The sequence below is a fragment of the Pongo abelii genome, chromosome 2, assembly GCF_028885655.2.
Source record: "Pongo abelii isolate AG06213 chromosome 2, NHGRI_mPonAbe1-v2.0_pri, whole genome shotgun sequence".
NCBI lineage: Eukaryota > Metazoa > Chordata > Mammalia > Primates > Hominidae > Pongo > Pongo abelii.
The window spans coordinates 121,078,251-121,096,751 of record NC_085928.1 but is presented as its reverse complement, the minus strand read 5'-3'; the positions used below and the strand labels follow the sequence as shown (position 1 = coordinate 121,096,751).

The 18,501-nt window shown below is 38.2% G+C and overlaps 1 protein-coding gene across 50 annotated transcripts in view; it reads right to left on the bottom strand.

Moving 5' to 3' along the window:
- The window catches only part of CLASP2 (cytoplasmic linker associated protein 2), a 219,624-nt gene that overhangs the window by 17,844 nt on the left and 183,279 nt on the right, over window positions 1-18,501 (bottom strand). For all 50 annotated transcript variants that reach the window (XM_054552375.2, XM_054552380.2, XM_054552382.2 and 47 more), the window contains 3 exons: window positions 17,570-17,798; window positions 3,008-3,201; window positions 2,060-2,188 (listed from right to left, as the gene is read on the bottom strand). In XM_054552375.2, coding sequence (XP_054408350.1) covers window positions 2,060-2,188; window positions 3,008-3,201; window positions 17,570-17,798 — 552 coding nt within the window. The remainder of the gene's footprint in view (window positions 1-2,059; window positions 2,189-3,007; window positions 3,202-17,569; window positions 17,799-18,501) is intronic.

Here is an 18,501-nt window from a genome sequence, read left to right as displayed (position 1 = left end):
GATTTTCTTTGATTTTTTATTTATTTTTATTTTTGAGACAGAGTCTTGCTCTGTCACCCAGACTGGAATGCAGTGGCATGATCTCGGCTCACTGCAGCCTCTGCCTCCCGGGTTCAAGCAATTCTTCTGCCTCAGCCTCCCAAATTGGTGGGATTACAGGTGTCCACCATGACACCTGGCTAATTTTTGTATTTTTAGTGGAGATGGGGTTTTGCCATGTTGGTCCGGCTGGTCTCGAACTCCTGACCTCAAGTGATCCACCTGCTTGGCCTCCCAAAGTGCTCGGATTACAGGTGTAAGCCACCATGCCCAGCCAATTTTTTTTTTTTTAAATGTTATCTCTAGCTGACCACTAAGCTAATAAAGCACAAAAGGATTTAATGCTGATGAAGTCCAAATTGTCTTTTTCGTTGTTGGTTGCTTCTGCTTTTAGTTATATTATGAAATCATTGCCTAATCCAAGGTAACAAAGATTTATACCTCTGCTTTCTTCGGAGAGGTTTATAGCTTTAGCTCTTGCATTTGGCTCTGATTCATTTTATCTCACTGCTATTTTAACCTTCCTTTTTTGATTTGTCTTTTGCTTCTGTCTTGGTTCTACCAGAGATACCTAATGCTATTGCTCAGTTGCTTTCTCTTAGAAATACAGTCCTTACAGAACTAAAAGTAGAACTACCATTTGATGAGGCAATCCCACTATTGGGTATCTACCTAGAAAAAAAGAAGTCATGATATGAAAAAGATACTTGCACACAGGTGTTTATAGCAGCACAACTGGCAATTGCAAAAATATGGAAATAGCCCAAATGCTCATCAATCAATGAATGGATAAAGAAATTGTGTATATGTATATACACACACACACACACACACCATGTGTATGTGTATATACGTACACACACACACCATGGAATACTACTCAGCCATAGAAAGGAATGAAATAATGGCATTCACAGCAACCTGGATGGAATTGGCGACCTTTATTCTAAGTGAAGTAACTCAGGAATGGAAAACCAAACATCATATGTTCTCATTCATAAGTGGGAGCTAGGCTACGAGGGTACAAAGGTATAAAATGATACAATGGACTTTGGGGACTTGGGGGAAAAAGTGGGTACGGGGTGAGGGATAAAAGACTACACATTGGGTACAGTGTACACTGCTCGGGTGATGGATGCACCAAAATCTCAGAAATCACCACTAAAGAACTTATTCATATAACCAAACACCATCTGTTCCTCAAAAACCTATTGAAATAAAAAAAATGTAGTCCCTATTTGAACATTTTTTTTCTAATTCTTTCAATCCTCATAGTTATCTAATCGATGTCACTGGTGAAGAAGGGGAGAGAGATATCATGGCTACCAAGTACTATGAAACAGGTTCACGGAACTCTTGCATGAAAGCTGTCCTCACTACTTTGGTGAATAAACTTGCAACAGATATATAGCTCCTCTAGGCAATTTATCACTTAAAAATAACAATGACCTGCTTGGGCAACATGGTGAAACTTCATCTCTACAAAAAATACCAAAAATCAGCCAGGTGTGCTGGTGCATGCCTGCAGTCCCAGCTACTCGGGAAGCTGAGGTGGGAGGATCACTGGAACCGGGAGGCTGAGGCTGCAGTGAGCTGTGATCACACCACTGCACTCCAGCCTGGGCGACAGAGTGAGATCCTGACTCAACAAACAAACAACTCCCCCAAAACAATGATTTCTTATCTTCATTAGTTATTTTAAAAAATCAAATTCTTATTGCTAAATGAAAAGTGAAAATAAGATTGCTAAACTCTAAGTAGAAAACTAAAAGTGAAGTGAAGGAGAAAACAAAATTAAATAAATTATTTCCTAGAGCTGGCCTATTTTAGGTGAAAGGCCATGATATTACTATTTAATTCATTTAATAGAAAAAAATATGCCTGCATCTTGATCAGGTATTACCCTGAATGTCAAGGCAAATGTTCAAGAAAATCATTAATAAGGCTACATTTTACACAATGGTTACAGGTTTCATGAAATGAAATAATGGAATAATACTTTAACTGCCAGGTAACTTACCTCCTTATGAGGATCTTTATGTGCTTCCAATGTTTTCATGACAGTCAATTCTGCATAGTTTTTAAATCTTGCTGGTTGATGCCTTAGGATTTCTCTTAAAACCTTTAATGCCAAAGCCCTGATTGTAGGCTAAGAAGAAACATTTAAATGTTTTTAATATTTTGGGTTGTAGATAATCTTTAACATTTTCAATTTTTCTAACTTAAGGGTCTTAATATTAGGGGAGGAGTTGTAGCTAACTGCATAAAGTATGCGGTATACTATGTAATTAAGTTTTCTTACTCTAATTGAAAATTTATATTATACTTGTTTTATTTGCAAGAAATCAAGAACTACATTCAGACTATAAAAAGAAGTTTTGGAGCTGGGCACGGTGGCTCATGCCAGTAATCCCAGCTCTTTGGAAGGCTGAGGTGGATGGATCACTTGAGGTCAGGAGTTCGAGACCAGCCTGGCCAACATGGTGAAACCCCGTCTCTACCAAAAACAAAAAATTAGCTGGGGGTGGTGGCACGTGCTTACAATCCCAGCTACTCAGGAGGCTGAGGCAGGAGAATCACTGGAGCCTGGGAGGTGGAGGTTGCAGTGAGCTGAGATCACACCACTGCATTTCATCCTGGGCTTGAGAATGAGTGAGATTATTCCTCAAAATAAATAAATAAATAAATAAAAGTTACTCCTGAACAACTAATCTAAATATGTAAAACAAGTAATATGTACTTTTCTATAAGAACTCAGCCTGCAACCTTTCATTTTCCTGTTAATTGTTCAAAATTGTTGAGCTACTTGGTTTAGAAGAAAAAGTACTTCACAGTGAAACGTTCATGCAGAAAGAAGCAGCAGAAGACACTCATTCTCCCAATTTCTAAATCCGTGTAGCACCAGATTAACAGGCAATGTAAAGGAGACAGGAAGGAAAGGCTACTGTTTACATATTTTGCCATTTACCTCTTTATCTCCAAGTGTTTCAAGCAATAAAAGCAATATTGTTTTGAAGTGTTCATCCCAAACACTAAAAGATTCTTCCTGTGTCAGTTTCATAAGTTCATAGAGGGCGATTTTTCTTTCTTCTACACGCTCATTATGGTTAGACAGCTCCTTCAACAACTCTGCAACTAGGTCAGAATGATCTAGGGAAAGATCTGTCAAAAGGACATGGTATTAGTTCTGTAACTTTACAGGGTGACCCTCACAAGCACGGGGATAACAACTTTATATGATGAAACACAGATATAACCATCATGTTTGCTGTAAAAAAGACAAAGAAAAAAAGATATTAAGTAACCTTCTTTTCAATTCTGTCATTCCCAAAACACTGGTGCTATCTTAAAACTTCGTATAATAAAAATACACAAAAGTGAGACCAGTATAATGAACGCTTATATTCCCATCACCCAGATTTAACAGTTTTTAAGATTTTACCATTCTTACATCATCTTTGTCCCCCCTTCCCTTTTATCTGAAGTATTTCTAGCAAATCCCATATATGTCATTTCCTCTTTATATACTTCAGTATGTATTTCTATGGTTTCATGCCAGGAGGCTTAAATGGCTTTTAGTGATGATAAAAACGACCACTGGATTTAGGTAGTGACAATCTAATCCCACCATTGTAAACTTCTCCATAAATCATCCCCCTTTTTTTTCTGAGACAGGGTTTCACTTTGTCGCCAAGGCTGGAGCGTAGTGGTGTGATCATGGCTCATTGCAATCTCCACCTCCCAGGCTCAATTGATCCTCCCAACTTAAGCCTCCTGAGTAGGTGGGACTACAGGTGTGTACCTACACACCCAGCTAATTTTTGTGTTTTTTTGTAGAGATGGGGTTTTGCCATGTTGTCCAGGCCAGTCTGGAACTCCTGGGCTCAAGTGATCTACCGAGTATAATCTCCCAAAGTGTTGGGATTATAGGCGTGAGCCACCATGCCCAGACTATCAATCTTTTAACCAATGGTTTCAGTCACTGATTGTTGTTGAATCGGTTATTTTAATATGAGTTAAAAATGGTGATTATCTAATCATACCACTCCTTCCACGGGGTAGAATTCTTCTGTAGAGAATAACTTTATCAACCAGACCTATTCTGATTACCCTGAAATACAGTTTGATAGAAAAGGCAGAACAGATTCTTAATACAGTTCTCTTTAAATTTTAGCGTCAAGAATTGGGCCCAGTGGTTACCAAGGAGTTTTGATTTGTTTTTGCCTTCTTTTTAAAAGCATAATTACAAACTCATGGATTTTATAACCATGAAAATCACTCACTGCTTATTTTTAAACAACTTATCAGACAGTGCTTTAAATCATTTTTGTAGGAATAACAGTTAGATCTAAGAATCCACATTTGAATGTCACAAAATACCAGAGTTCCTCTTAAAATTTTTTATGATCAAATACATGATAAATTCAGACCTTGAGGGATTTCAGCAGGTAGTGCCCTGGGCTTGGGCCATAGACTAATTTCCTTCCCATCTCTCTGGAATGAAACAACCATAGAGCACGCTACAGACCAATATAACACTATTGCTGGTTTTAAAAAGAACTATTGCCAGCAGGATGAATGTGTCTCTAAACCCCACAAAAAATCACTCCTGGAAAGTTATAAGTTATCAGACTTTCAAAGATGTTAAAGGATCATTCTAAGAGTGTCTTTTATTTCAGCTGGATGAATGGGATTCACAAGAAAATGCTTTTCACAGTTAGTCAGTTATCTTTTCCATGAAAGTAAGCTTTGTAATTACTCTAGCAGATAATTAGAAATGACCTGACATATAATGATCTGGACAGATGACTGGCAGAAAAATAATTTCTTTCACAGAAAGCATAGATTGTTACAAAACTGAATTATCTATATGAATGAGATAATCCAAAGGTGCTGAACTTTTCCTCTTCTGACAGAGAGCAGCACCATGGTCAAGTGAAAAGAACATAGGCTTTGTAGTCTCATTAAATCTCTGCTTCTTATACTCTGTGATTGGAACAGATTCCTAATTATTGCCAAGGTGCAGTTTTATTATCAGTAAAATAAAATTATCAGGAAAATAGCATCTGCCTCCTAGGGTCATGGTGAGGACTTGGGCCTAGAATACAGTAAGCCCATTAATATTAATTTTCCTGTGTCCTTCTGACAAATATTGACACAGTTACAATTCTGATAATATTTTTGTGGCAGTGCTCAAGAAGTACAAAATAGTCTTTCAGGTTGGCAAACTTTTATATGAATCTTTCCTGAATAACTGCACTATCCTCACTAGAGGTAGTATTCTAGAATATTATAGTTCCTAGTAAACTTTACAAAGGTTATCAGTGGCTTTTTTTGGACTTGTTAACTTTGATAAAAGTGTGTGCCCGATTATAATGTGGGCAGAACACTGGGTGAGAGACATAATCAATAGGTATCAGATATTGAAATAATTTCTATAAAAGTTATAGAAATTCTGACTTGAACAAAATAATTATCTTTTGCTAAATTTTAGATTTTAAAAACAAAAAAGGAGGAGAAAGTGCATGGGGGAGGAGAATAAAAGAAAAATCAGAACAGAAATAGAGAACAATTTAAAAAAGAATAATGTTAACAATGTTCGTAATAAAATAATGTCAAACACGGTCTTCCTCATCTCAACATTAAAAATGAAAATAGACAACAAATGAAAACAACTGCCATACAAAGCATGGGACTACTACTGCTTTAGTTTTTTTTCTTTTTTCTTTTCTTTGTACTACAGTAGTTTAACTGAGGGCTTATCCATCTTCAAAGAATGTTTACTCAACATAAAATGGCTGCCTATGTTTCAGAAGTAAATCACACACTAGACTATGATAAAGCAGTGTTCTCAAGCTCAAAAATACTATACCCAATTTAGATTTCAGTTATACAGTTTCCAAAAACGTCTTCCTTTAACAAATATAAAATATGTGATCCTTAGTAAAGGAGAAGAGAATTACAGAATAAGGGAGTGATCCTGATAAACTGTCATAATTTTGGCTTTATGATATTTTTCATATGTTGTCTCTCTCTCTCTTTTTTTTCTTTTTTTCTGAGACAGAGTCTTGCTCTGTCACCCAGGCTGGAGTGCACTGGCGTGTTCTTGGCTCACAGCAACCTCCGCCTCCAAGGTTCAAGCCATTCTTGTGCCTCAGCCTCCCAAGTAGCTGGAATTACAGGCACCTGCGACCACGCCCGGCTAATTTTTGTTAGAGATGGGGTTTTACCATATTGGCCAGGCTAGTCTTGAACTCCTGACCTCGGGTGATCTGCCTGCCTCGGCCTCCCAAAGTGTTGGGATTACAGGCATGAGGCACTGCGGCTGGCTGATATATTGTCTCTTGACATGAGAAGTTGGTAAAAGTAATCAAAGAAATGCAAAGGATAATTTTTAAAAAGTTATCAAAATTATAAATGACCAGGCATTAGTACACAGATTCCCAAACAAACTATAAGGAGGGTATCTACTGGTGAATGTATCAGCTTTCAGCCCAGACAGGTAGGAAGGCTGTCCACATTGAATGGTAATCAGGTGTTGAAATGTTGGAGCCAAAGTGGAATAAGAAGGGCATTCATGGTTTTCAGTGAGGATGGAATGGCAAAGCCTAGCAGGATGAGTAGATCTGTGCAAGTAAGGAGGTAGTAGCAGAGATAGCAGAAAAACTGGTAGCGTACAGAGGACTGATCAAATTGGTAAATATATTAAAGATAACGAAAGCCAGGTTTCTGTCAGAAAAGTGGGTTATCAATTTGGAAATTAGAATTTCCTTGGTGCCAGAATGGAACTACTGGTGTAAAAACATGGTTTTTGATAGATATGGAAATAGAGACGTAAATCTCTACACACACACACACACATGCACACACACACTCCCTAGCTCTGCCCACTGAGAGGTCTAGGGAGCAGTGACATACCACTAACAGTGAGTACATCTAGAGTCCAGATCTTAGCCTTTAAAATCATCTTCCCTTAATAGGGACAATGGATCCCTGGAGAAATGATTGATTCCAGGACTGAAGCAGGCATAGTACAACAGTACCAGAATGCAAGGATGGGGACATGTCAGAAGAACAACAAAAGCTGGCTTGAATGGAATCCTGTTGGTCAAATCAGGGGCAATTTGAGCTTCAAAATAAACAAATAATGATTGTTATAATGGGAAACTATGAGTCCCTACTGTTACAAAAATGTATGTCAATTTTCTCAAATAAATTTTCTAGAATAGAAAATAAAAAATTTCCTAAATAAATGAATTCAAGTTTAATGATGAACAGAATATGTAACCTGTTTAAAAATATTAGTATCTCCTGATAAAACACTTATTAATTACAAGGGAAAAAGTAATTTCACAGTAAAGAAGTCTGGTAAGCCCCACCATAATCAAGATATCAAAGTTAACATCACCAGTGATGGAGCACAGTGAAACCATGTGTTACTAGATAGGGTGCAATGAAAAGAATGCCCCATCACTTCTGCAATACTGATGCAAAGAATGTATAACCTGATTCTAATCATGAGAAAACATCAGACAAAACTACATTCAGAGAAATGCTACAAAATAACTTCAAAAGTGTCATGGTCATGAGAGCTAAGGAAAGAATGAACACTGGAGGAGAACACTGATGGAGACATGATGATTAAATGCAATGTGATTCTGAAATGGATCCTTTAGCTGTAAGACATTATTGAGAGATTCTGGGAAGATGGTAGATTAGGAAGCACCAGGACTCTGTCTCCTCACTCAGACAACAGAATCTGTCTGATGTAACTATTTTGGAACTCTAGTCTACCGAAGGCTTAGAACTTCTAGGGAAAGTCTTGGATGGTAAAGTGTGGTTAATTTCTATCAATTTCAGCTCTCAGTACAGTAGCAGCTACCCATTCCCCCCGACCAGCCCCAGCCCCTTGGCAGGCAGCTGTGCACATGTTGCTGGAGCAGCTTGCACATAGCTTGTGGGAATCAGGGCATGAAAAAAGAATCTTATCCTGCGGATACTGAGGACCTGTGCACTGTTGACTGCTGCTTTTTTTTCTTCCAAAGACCCTTTCCAAGTCCTAGTCACAGCTGCTTCTGATAACAGAGGTACAGACAAAGAGGCTGGCAGCCATTATTGTTGCACCTTTCCTCACTATTGCAAGCCCTTCCCCTTCTAGCTAAAGTGACTTCCAGGGGCTTAAAGGTCCTCCCCCTCCTATTTCATTTTTCTCTTTTTCCTTTTTGGGAGCCAGACATTAAAGACCAGGATATTCAAAAACAACTGCATACACATGGAGAGTTAGAAAGTGACAATGGATGCCCAGAAAAAGGTACAGGCTCAGAAAGGATCTGAGAAGACTTTAAGTTTATACCTCAGGCCAAGGCTGATCTTTGGCACAGAGAAAGCCTGCAACAATCAGAACCAGAAACAACAAGCAAAAATAACAAAAGCCACTAATCTCTGGGGTATTGAGAGAATCTGATTTCCAATTTAACCACATTATTAGATTCAAATATCCAGTTTTCAACAAAAAAATCACAAGGCATATGAAGAACCAGGATAGTAGAGCATACTCAGAGAAAAAATAAATAAACAGAAACTGCCCTTGAAAAAGATCTGATGGCAGATCTACTAGACAAAGATTTTAAAATACCTGTCTTAAAGATGCTCTAAGAAGTTAAGATGTGTATAAATTCATGAAAATAATGTATGAACAAAATGGAAATATCAGTAAAGAGATAGAAAATCTAAAAAGAAACCAAAAAGAAATTCTGGAATTAAGAAGTATGGTAACTGAAATAAAAAATTCACTAGTGGCCGGGCACAGTGGCTCACGCCTGTAATCCCAGCACTTTGGGAGGCTGAGGCAGGCAGATCACAAGGTCAGGAGATCGAGACCATCCTGGCTAACACGGTGAAACCCCGTCTCTACTAAAAATACAAAAAAAAAAAATTAGCTGGGTGTGGTGGTGGGCGCTTGTACTCCCAGCTGCTGGGGAGGCTGAGGCAGGAGAATGGCACGAACCCAGGAGGCGGAGCTTGCAGTGAGCCGAGATCGCGCCACTGCACTCCAGCCTGGGAGCCAGAGCGAGACTCCATCTCAAAAACAAAAACAAACAAACAAAAAAATTCACTAGTGTAATGACTTAATAAGCATATTTGAGCAGGCAAAAGAATTAGTGAGCAGAGCCTAAGGGATATGTGAGACATCATCAAGTGAAGAAATCTACTCACTGTGGGAGTATCAGAAGAGAACAGAAAGAGAGAAAAAATATTTGAAAAAATTATGGCTGAAAACCTCCAAAATTTGATGAAAGACATGAACATAAACATATAAGAAGCTCAATGAATTCCATGTAAAATGAACTCAAAAGAGAGCCACATCAAGACACGTGATAATCAAACTTTCAAAAGGCAAAGACAGACTCTTGCAAGCAGCAACAAATAAGTGACCAGTGACATAAAAAGGATCCTCAGTAAGATTATCAGCAGATTTCTCATTAGAAACGTTGGAGGTCAGAAGGTAGTAGGCTGATATATTCAAGGTGCTAAAAGAAAAAAACTGTTAACCAAGACTCCTGTATCTGTCAAAACTGTCCTTCAAAAGCGAGGGAGGAATTAAAAGTACTCTAGACAGTAACTTGAAACCATATGAAGAAATACAGATCTCAATAAACGTAAATATATACATTGGCAATTATAAAAACTACTATTATTGTAATAACAGACTGTAACTCCACTTTTTGTTTTCTACATAATCTAAGAGACTAATATAGTAAAAGACAGTTTATATTTCTGGAGACAATTGTATAAAGACGTAATTTTATAATGCCAACAACTGAAAAGGGTGGGGTCAGAGCTGGAAAAGCACAGAGTTTTTTATGTTATTGAAATTAAACTGGCATACATTTAAAGTAGCATTATAAATTTAGGATATTAAATGTAACCCCCATGGAAACAACCAAGAAAATAGCTATAAAATATACACTAAAGGAAATAAGAAATTTAAACATTTCACTACAAAACAACTAAACACAAAAGAAAGTAACGTAAAAAGTGACAAGCTATAAGGCATACAGAAAACAAATAGCAACATGACAGAAGTAAGTCCTTTCTTATCAGTAATTACTTTAAATGTAAACAAATTAAATCACCCAGTCAAAAGACAGAGATCAGCAGAATGGAAGAAAAAGGACAGAAAGATATTCTATCCTTTTGCAAATAGTAATTACTATTTGCATGGTATATCAATAGAAATAGGTATATCAATAATAGTAAAACTATTACTATTTGCATGGTATATCAATAGTAATAGTAATAGGTATATCAACAAGTAATAGAGAGCAGGGGTGGCTATACTAATGCCAGACAAAATAGGCTGGGTGCGTTGGTGCACGCCTGTAATACTAGCACTTTGTGAGGCCAAGGGAGGCAGATCACTTATCACTTAAGCCCAGGAGTTTAAGACCAGACCAGGCAATACAGCAAAACCCCATCTCTACTAAAAATACAAACATACATGTATATTTAGTAACAATACTAAAAATACAATTAGCCAGGTGTGGTGGCTTGTGCCTGTAATCCTAGCTACTAGGGAGGCTGAGGTGGGAGAATCCACCTGAGCCCACAAGTTGAGGCTGCAGTAAGCCATGATTGAGTCATTGCATTCCAGCCTGGGCAATGAAAGTGAGACCCTGTCTTAGGGAAAAAAAAAATAATAATAATAATCAGACAAAATAGACCTTAAGTGAAAAAAAGGTTACAAGAGATAAAGGAGGAGGACATTACATATTAAAAAGATTCAATATGCATCAAGAATAAATAACAACTATAAACATGTATGCAGCTAATGACAGACCATCAAAATATATGAAGCAAAAACTGACAGAATTGAAGGGAAAAATAGTTTTACAATAATAGTTGGACTCTCACTATTGGATTCTCACTCTCAATAATGGATAGAACAAAGAGACAGAAGTAAGAAAACAGAGGACTTAATACAATAAAACAACTACATCCAACAGACATACATGGTGCACACAGGACATTTTCCAATATAGGTTATATGTTGGGACACAAAGTAAGTTTCAACAGATTTTAAAATATGGATATAATACATAGTATCTTCTCCCACCACATGATGAAGTTACAAATCAGTCACAGAAGTAAAACTGGAAAATTCACAAGTTTGAGGAAATTAAACAATACACTCTTAATGGATCAAAGAAGAAATTAGAGAAACTGGAATATAGAGAGACAACTGAATAAAAACAACTACATACCAAAACTTATGGAACACAGTGAAAACAGTGCTAAGGGGGAAATTTATAGCTATAAATGTGTTAACTTAAAAAGGAGAAAGGATAAAGGGGCAAGATGGCCAACCAGAAGTAGCTAGTATGCATGGCTCTCACAGAGAGGAAGGAAAGGGGTGAGTAAACACACCTTCAACTCAAACATCCAGGTGCTCGCAATGGGACTAATCAAGGAAACAACTTGACCCACAGAGAATAAAGAAAAGTAAGACAGGACAGCAGCCCACTAGAGAGCAACACGGAGCCAGGGGAACCTCCCCTGCCTAGGAAAGTGGTGACTGAATATGTGACCCCAGGGAACATGCTTCTCCCACAGATCTCTCCAACCCTCAGGTCAGGAGATCTCCTTGTGAACCCACTCCACTAGCCTTCAGTCTGTCAGAACTATGTGGAGTCTTGGCAGAGGAGCCACTCAGGCATGTGTGGAAACCCTGGAGCCTCAGATACTTGGGCTTTCAGGCAAAGGTAGCTCCAGCTCCAGCAAAGTGGGAGGTTAGACCCCCGTACATAGCCTTAGGAAAGAGGCTGAATCTAGGGGGCTGTGCAGTGACAGCCTGCAGGCCCCACTTCTACAGCACCTCACAAGATAAGACACTGGCTTGGAATTCCAGACAGCCACCGTTAACGGCACTGCACTTCCCTAAGAAGAAGCTCCTGGCAGGAGGGGCGGGCTGCCATCTTTGCTGTTTGGGTGACTTGGCTGATCCAGTCTTTCGGCTTTATTGAGTTTTATCTGACCAGGGGGCAGAAGCGATTCCCCCAGCATAGCTGCTCTACCAAAGCGTGGGCAGGCTGCTGCTGCTGCTTTTTTTTTTTTTTTTTTTTTTTTAATTTATAGCTGGGATTACAGGTGTGCACCACCATGCCCGGCTAATTTTTGTATTTTTAGTAGAGTTGGGTTTTTACCATGTTGGCCAGGCTGGTCTTGAACTACTGGTGTCAAGTGATCTACCCTGCCTTGACCTCCCAAAGTGCTCAGATGTCATAATACACAGAGACTCAAAATAAAGGTATGGAGGAAAATCTACCAAGCAAATGTAAAACAGAAAAAATCAGAGGTTGCAATCCTAATTTCAGACAGAAGAGATTTCGAACCAACAAAGATCAAAAAAGACAAAGTAGGACATTACATAATGGAAAAGGGTTCAATTCAACAAGGAGACCTAAGTATCCTAAATATATATGCACCCAACACAGGAGCACACAGATTCATAAAGCAAGTTCTTAGAGATCTACAAAGAGACATAGATTCCCACACGGTAACAGCCGGAGACTTCAACACTCCACTGATAGTATTAGACAGATCATCGAGGCAGAAAATTAACAAAGATATTCAGGACTAAACTCAACATTGGACCAAATGGATCTGACAGACCTTTACAGAACTCTCCACCCCAAACCAACAGAATATACATTCTCATCATCACACGGCACATACTCTAAAATTGCCCACATAACTGGATATAAAACAATCCTCAAGAAATGTAAAAGAACCAAAATCATACCAGACACAAGCTTGGACCACAGCGCAATAAAAACAGAAGTCAAGACTATGAAAATTGCTCAAAACCATGCAATTATATGGAATTAAACAATACGCCCCTGAATTACTTTTGGGTAAATAATGAAATTAAAGCAGAAATCAAGAAGTTCTTTGAAAACAATGAGAACAAAGATACAAGACATTAGTATCTTTGAGATACAGCTATGGCAGTGTTAAGAGGTAAATTCATAGCACTAAATGCCAACATCAAAAAGTTAGATCTCAAAATAACAACCTAACTTCATAACTGAAAGAATTAGAGAAGGAAGAACAAATTAACCCCAATGTTAGCAGAAGACAAGAAATAAAAATCAGAGCTGAAATGAAAGAAATTGAGACACAAAACATTTTTCAAAAGATCAATGGATTCAGGAGTTGTTTTTGAAAAAATTAATAAAATAGATAGGCCACTAGCTAGACTAACAAAGAAGGAGAGAAGATCCAAATAAACACAATTAGAAATGATGAAGGGAATTTTACTACTGACCGCACAGAAATAAAAACAACCATCAGAAACTACTACGAACACCTCTATGCATACAAACTAGAAAACCTAGAAGAGACAGATAAATTCCTGGACACATACACTCTCCCAAAACCGATGCAGGAAGAAACTGATTCCCTGAACAGACCAATAACAAGCTCCAAAATTGAATCAGTAATAAATAGCCTACCAATAATAATAATAAAAAAAAGCATGGGATCCGATGAATTCACAGCTGAATTCTACCAGATGTACAAATAAAAGCTGGTACCATTCCCACAGAAATGATTCCAAAAAAGTGAGGAGGAAAGACTCCTTCACAACTCATTTTGAGGCCAGCATCACAGAAAGATACCAAAACCTGGCAGAGTCTGGGTACTGTGGCTCACACCTGTAATCCCAGCACTTTGGGAGGCTGAGGCAGGCAGATCACCTGAGGTCAGGAGTTTGAGACCAGCCTGGCCAACATAGTTAAAACCCATCTTTACTAAAAATACAAAAAATTAGCCAGACGTGGTGGCATGCACCTGTAATCCCAGCTATTCGGGAGGCTGAGGCAGGAGAATTACTTGAACCCAGGAGGTGGAGGTTGCAGTGAGCCAAGATCATGCTGCTGCCCCCCAGCCTGGGTGACAGAGCGAGACTGTCTCAAAACAAAACAAAAAAAACACAACAACAAAAAAGAAAACTTCAGGCCAGTATCCTTGATGAACATCAATGTAAAATCCTCAAGAAAATACTGGCAAACTGAATCCAGCAGGATATCAAAAAGCTAATCTACCATGATCATGTAGGCCTCATCCCTAGATGCAACGCTGGCTCAACATACACAAATCAATGAATGTGATTCATCACATATACAGAACTAAAGACAAAAACCACATGATTATTTCAATAGACACAAAAAAAAGACTGGACAAAATTCAACACTGCTTCATGCTAAAAACTCTCAATAAGCTAGGTATTGAAGGAACATATCTCAAAATAATAAGAGCCATATATGACAAACCCACAGCAGCCAACATTATTCAAAATGGGCAAAAGCTGGAAGCAGTCCCCTTGAAAACTGGCACAAGACAAGGATGCCCTCTCTCAACACTTCTATTAAACATAGTTTTGGAAGTCCTAGCCAGAGCAATCAGGCAAGAGAAAGAAATAAAGGGCTTCTAGGTCGGGCATGGTGGCTCACATCTGTAATCCCAGCATTTTGGGATGCCGAGATGGGTGGCTCACTTGAGGTCAGGAATTTGAGACCAGCCTGGCCAACATGGTAAAACCCTATCTCTACTAAAAATACAAAAATCAGCCTGGAGTGGTGGTGTGTGCCTGTAGTCCCAGCTAGTTGGGAGGTTGAGGCAGGAGAATTGCTTGAACCCAGGAGGCAGAGGTTGCTGTAAGCCAAGATTGCGCCACAGCACTCCAGCCTGGGTGACAGAGCAAGACTCCATCTCAAAATAAAGAAAGAAAGAAACAAAGAAGGAAAGAAAGAAAGAAAGAAAGATCAATCGATAGATCGATAGATAGATAAAGGGCATCCAAACATGAAGAGAAAGTCAAACTATCTCTGTTTGCAGACAACATCATTTTATATTTAGAAAACCCCATAGTCTCAGCCCAAAAGCTCCTCAAGCTGATAAACAACTTCAGCTAAGTTTCAGGATATAAAATCAATGTACGAAAATCACTAGCATTCCTATACACTAACAACAGCCAAACCAAGAGTCAAATCAGAAAGGCAATCCCATTCACAACTGCCATAAAAAGAATAAAATACCTAGGAAAATAGCTAACCAGAGAAGTGAAAGATCTCTACAATGAGAATTACAAAACACTGCTCAAAGAAATCAGAGAAGACACAAACAAATGGAAAAACATCCCAGCTCATGGATAGGAAGAATTAACATCATTAAAATGACTATTCTGCCCAAAGCAATTTACAGATTCAATGCTATTCCTATCAAACTACCAACGACATTCTTCACAGAACTTGAAAAACCTATTTTAAAATTCATATGGAACCAAAAAAGAGCCCAAATAGCCAAGGCAATCCTAGGCAAAAAGAACAAAGCTGGAGGCATCACGTTACCTGATTTCAGACTATACTACAAGGATACAGTAACCAAAACAGCATGGTACTAGCACAAAAACAGGCACATAGACCAATGAACAGAATAGAGAGCCTAGAAATTAGACTGCAAATCTGTGAGCCACTTTACATTCACATTCTAGGAGCCATTTTCTATCAAAGTTTTTAAAAATTTTTAAACTTTTTTGTTAAAACCTAAGACACAAACGCACACATTAGTCTAGTCCTACACAGGGTCAAGATCAACTTCACTGTCTTCCACCTCCACATCTTGTCCCACTGAAAGATCTCTAAGGGTAATAACATGTATGGGGCTGTTATTTCCTATGACAACAATGCCTTCTTGTGGAATACCTCCTGAAGGACCCGAATGAGGCTGTTTTACAATTAACTTTAAAAAAAAAATAAATAAGTATGAGTACACTCTAAAACAGTGATGAAAAGTATAGTATAGTAAATACTAAAACCAGGCTGCGCACGGTGGTGCATGCCTTGTAATCCCAGCATTTTGCAAGGCTGGGATTTAAAGTTTAAAACTTTAAATTCACCTATCCTTTAAGTGAGCAATTCCATCTCTAGAAATCTCTTAAAAGTGAATCTTTATTGCTCTTTTTTTTTTTTTTTTGAGACAGGGTCTCACTCTGTTGCTCAGGTTGGAGTGCAGTGGTGCAATCTCGGTTCACTGAAACCTCCACCTCCCAGGGAGTTCAAGCGATTCTCCTGCCTCAGTTCCTGAGTAGCTGGGATGACACGCGTGTGCCACCATGCCCAGCTAATTTTCATATTTTTAGTAGAGAAGTTTTCACTATGTTGGTCAGGCTGGTCTCGAACTCCTGGTCTCGAACTCCACCCACCTCGGCCTCCCAAAGTGTTGGGATTACAGGCGTGAGCCACTGCGCCTGGCCATTGACTGTTCTTAAGATGCCTGACACACACAAAAAGAATTATTTATGGGCATAAAGGTTTATGCAGAAATATGTTCACTGACAGCAACATTATGGGAATAAAGAAAAACCTGAATATAGAATCATGGGATAGTGTTGAGAGGAAGACTCTCAAGTTTATCTGTGTATAGTTATATATTACTATATAGTACTAGAATCTTAAAAAAAGTATTAATGAATTAAGTAATTAAGAAAAGATATGTTTCCTTATTATAAAAAATAACTAGGACAGGAACAGTGGCTCACACCTACAATCCCAGCACTTTGAGAGGTTGAGGTGGGAGGATCACTTATGGCCAGGAGTTCAACACCAGCCTAGGCAACATAGGGAGGCCCCATCTCTATAGAAAATTTATTTAAAAAGGTAAAATTAGCTGAGTATAGTGGTCTGTAGTCCCAGCTACTCAGGAGGCTGAGGTGGGAGGATCGCTTGAGCCTACGAGGACAAGGCTGCAGTGAGCTATGTTTGAGCGAATACATTCCAGACTGGGCAACAGAGTGACACCCAGTCTCTTAAACAAAACACTAAAACATTTATAGTGTTTTGTACTATATCATCAGTTTTTATATAACTTACCTGCATCTTACTGCACACTGGGATTAGGTAGTATCATCATCATCATCCTCTTTTGGAGGTGATAACTGAGACTCGGGAAAGTTAACCATCTTGCCAGGCTATGCAGCTTAGTAAGTGTTAGAGCTTAGAACTAAGCCCATTTCACCCAAATCCAAATCCTAATGGTAACTTTCCTTATATTTTGTCCTTGAAATGCATTTTATTAATAAAAAAGTTTATGACTTCATGCTTAAAGGGCTACTATAAAGAATGGGTATTTCTTCAAAGGTTTTGTCATCGTGGTATAAAAATTAATGACCAAATAAATTGTGTCTAGAGGTAAAGTAAATTTATAAGCTACAATTGGTTTTAGTTATTTCTGGGTGGTAACTAAGGTTTTCTTGATTTTGATCATGATCTCAAGATGACTATCCTGTTTCTCATTCAGCAGAAAATGACCAAAGCACTAGAGATGAGTTCCTAGAAGACTGGAGAAAACATTCTTATTCTAAAAATTGTTACTTTCTTGGAGTTATAATAAAAGAGCATATGCATTTCTTTTACTTCATCGATTACCAAGTTCTCCAAAACAGACAGTAGCAGTGTGACCCAGAACATACCATCAGGAAACTGGTCAGCATCATCATCAAACATGGCTTCCTTGAGGGCAGACTTGTTGAAGGGACTGATGCTATCTGAATAGTTATATGGATTATAGTCTCGAGAGCGTGGAGAGGAGTGAGTAGGCATTGAATGGAGCAATGAAGCTTTATTATCAAGAGCTGTTTGGCTTGAGTCAGTAGCATCACCTCCTGCTCTTGGGTCAGACATCCCAGGACCACCACACATCTATCAATGGGAAGGGAAAGGCACAGCAAATTAACTCATTTTTCAAGTACCTATTTAACATTCTAAAAAGATATTTCTCTACTGCTTAAAAGACAATTTAAAAAAGATAACAACAACCAGCTAAAAAATTTAAGTAATGGCAATCAACATTATGAGTTACAATTTATATTCCAGATGTCAAAGCTTAAAAATATGAACTACAGCTGTGAAGGCAAATAAGAACTGTAAAAGAATGCTGCCTCTAATGATTATTACAGTTCCCTTGCAAACAACTTGACCAGACAATATGTACAGTGTGATTACCAGCAACTTCTCCATGTCAGTTGAAGATACAAAAGAACTTTCATAAGCAATACAGCACTACAAGCTGCCAGATTCCATTATTAAGGTAATGGTATATCATACAACAGTATGTCAACAAAGCATAATAAAATCAAATTTAAAAAGGCTTGCTTTAAGGAGAAAAAAGAAAAAGAAAGGCTTAAAAGGCCTGCATAACTTTTGGAAGGATGCCAAAAGAATTTGGGTACATACTTACCAAAATATGAATATGAATACTGATACAAATGCTGGTATCAAAATAATTACTACCACAAGTATCAGCATCACCACCATCCACTGGGCAACTATGTGCCAAGTCATTTGCTAGGCACTTTACAAATATTCTTAAAATATTTACTATGCACATATTATATGCCTGGCA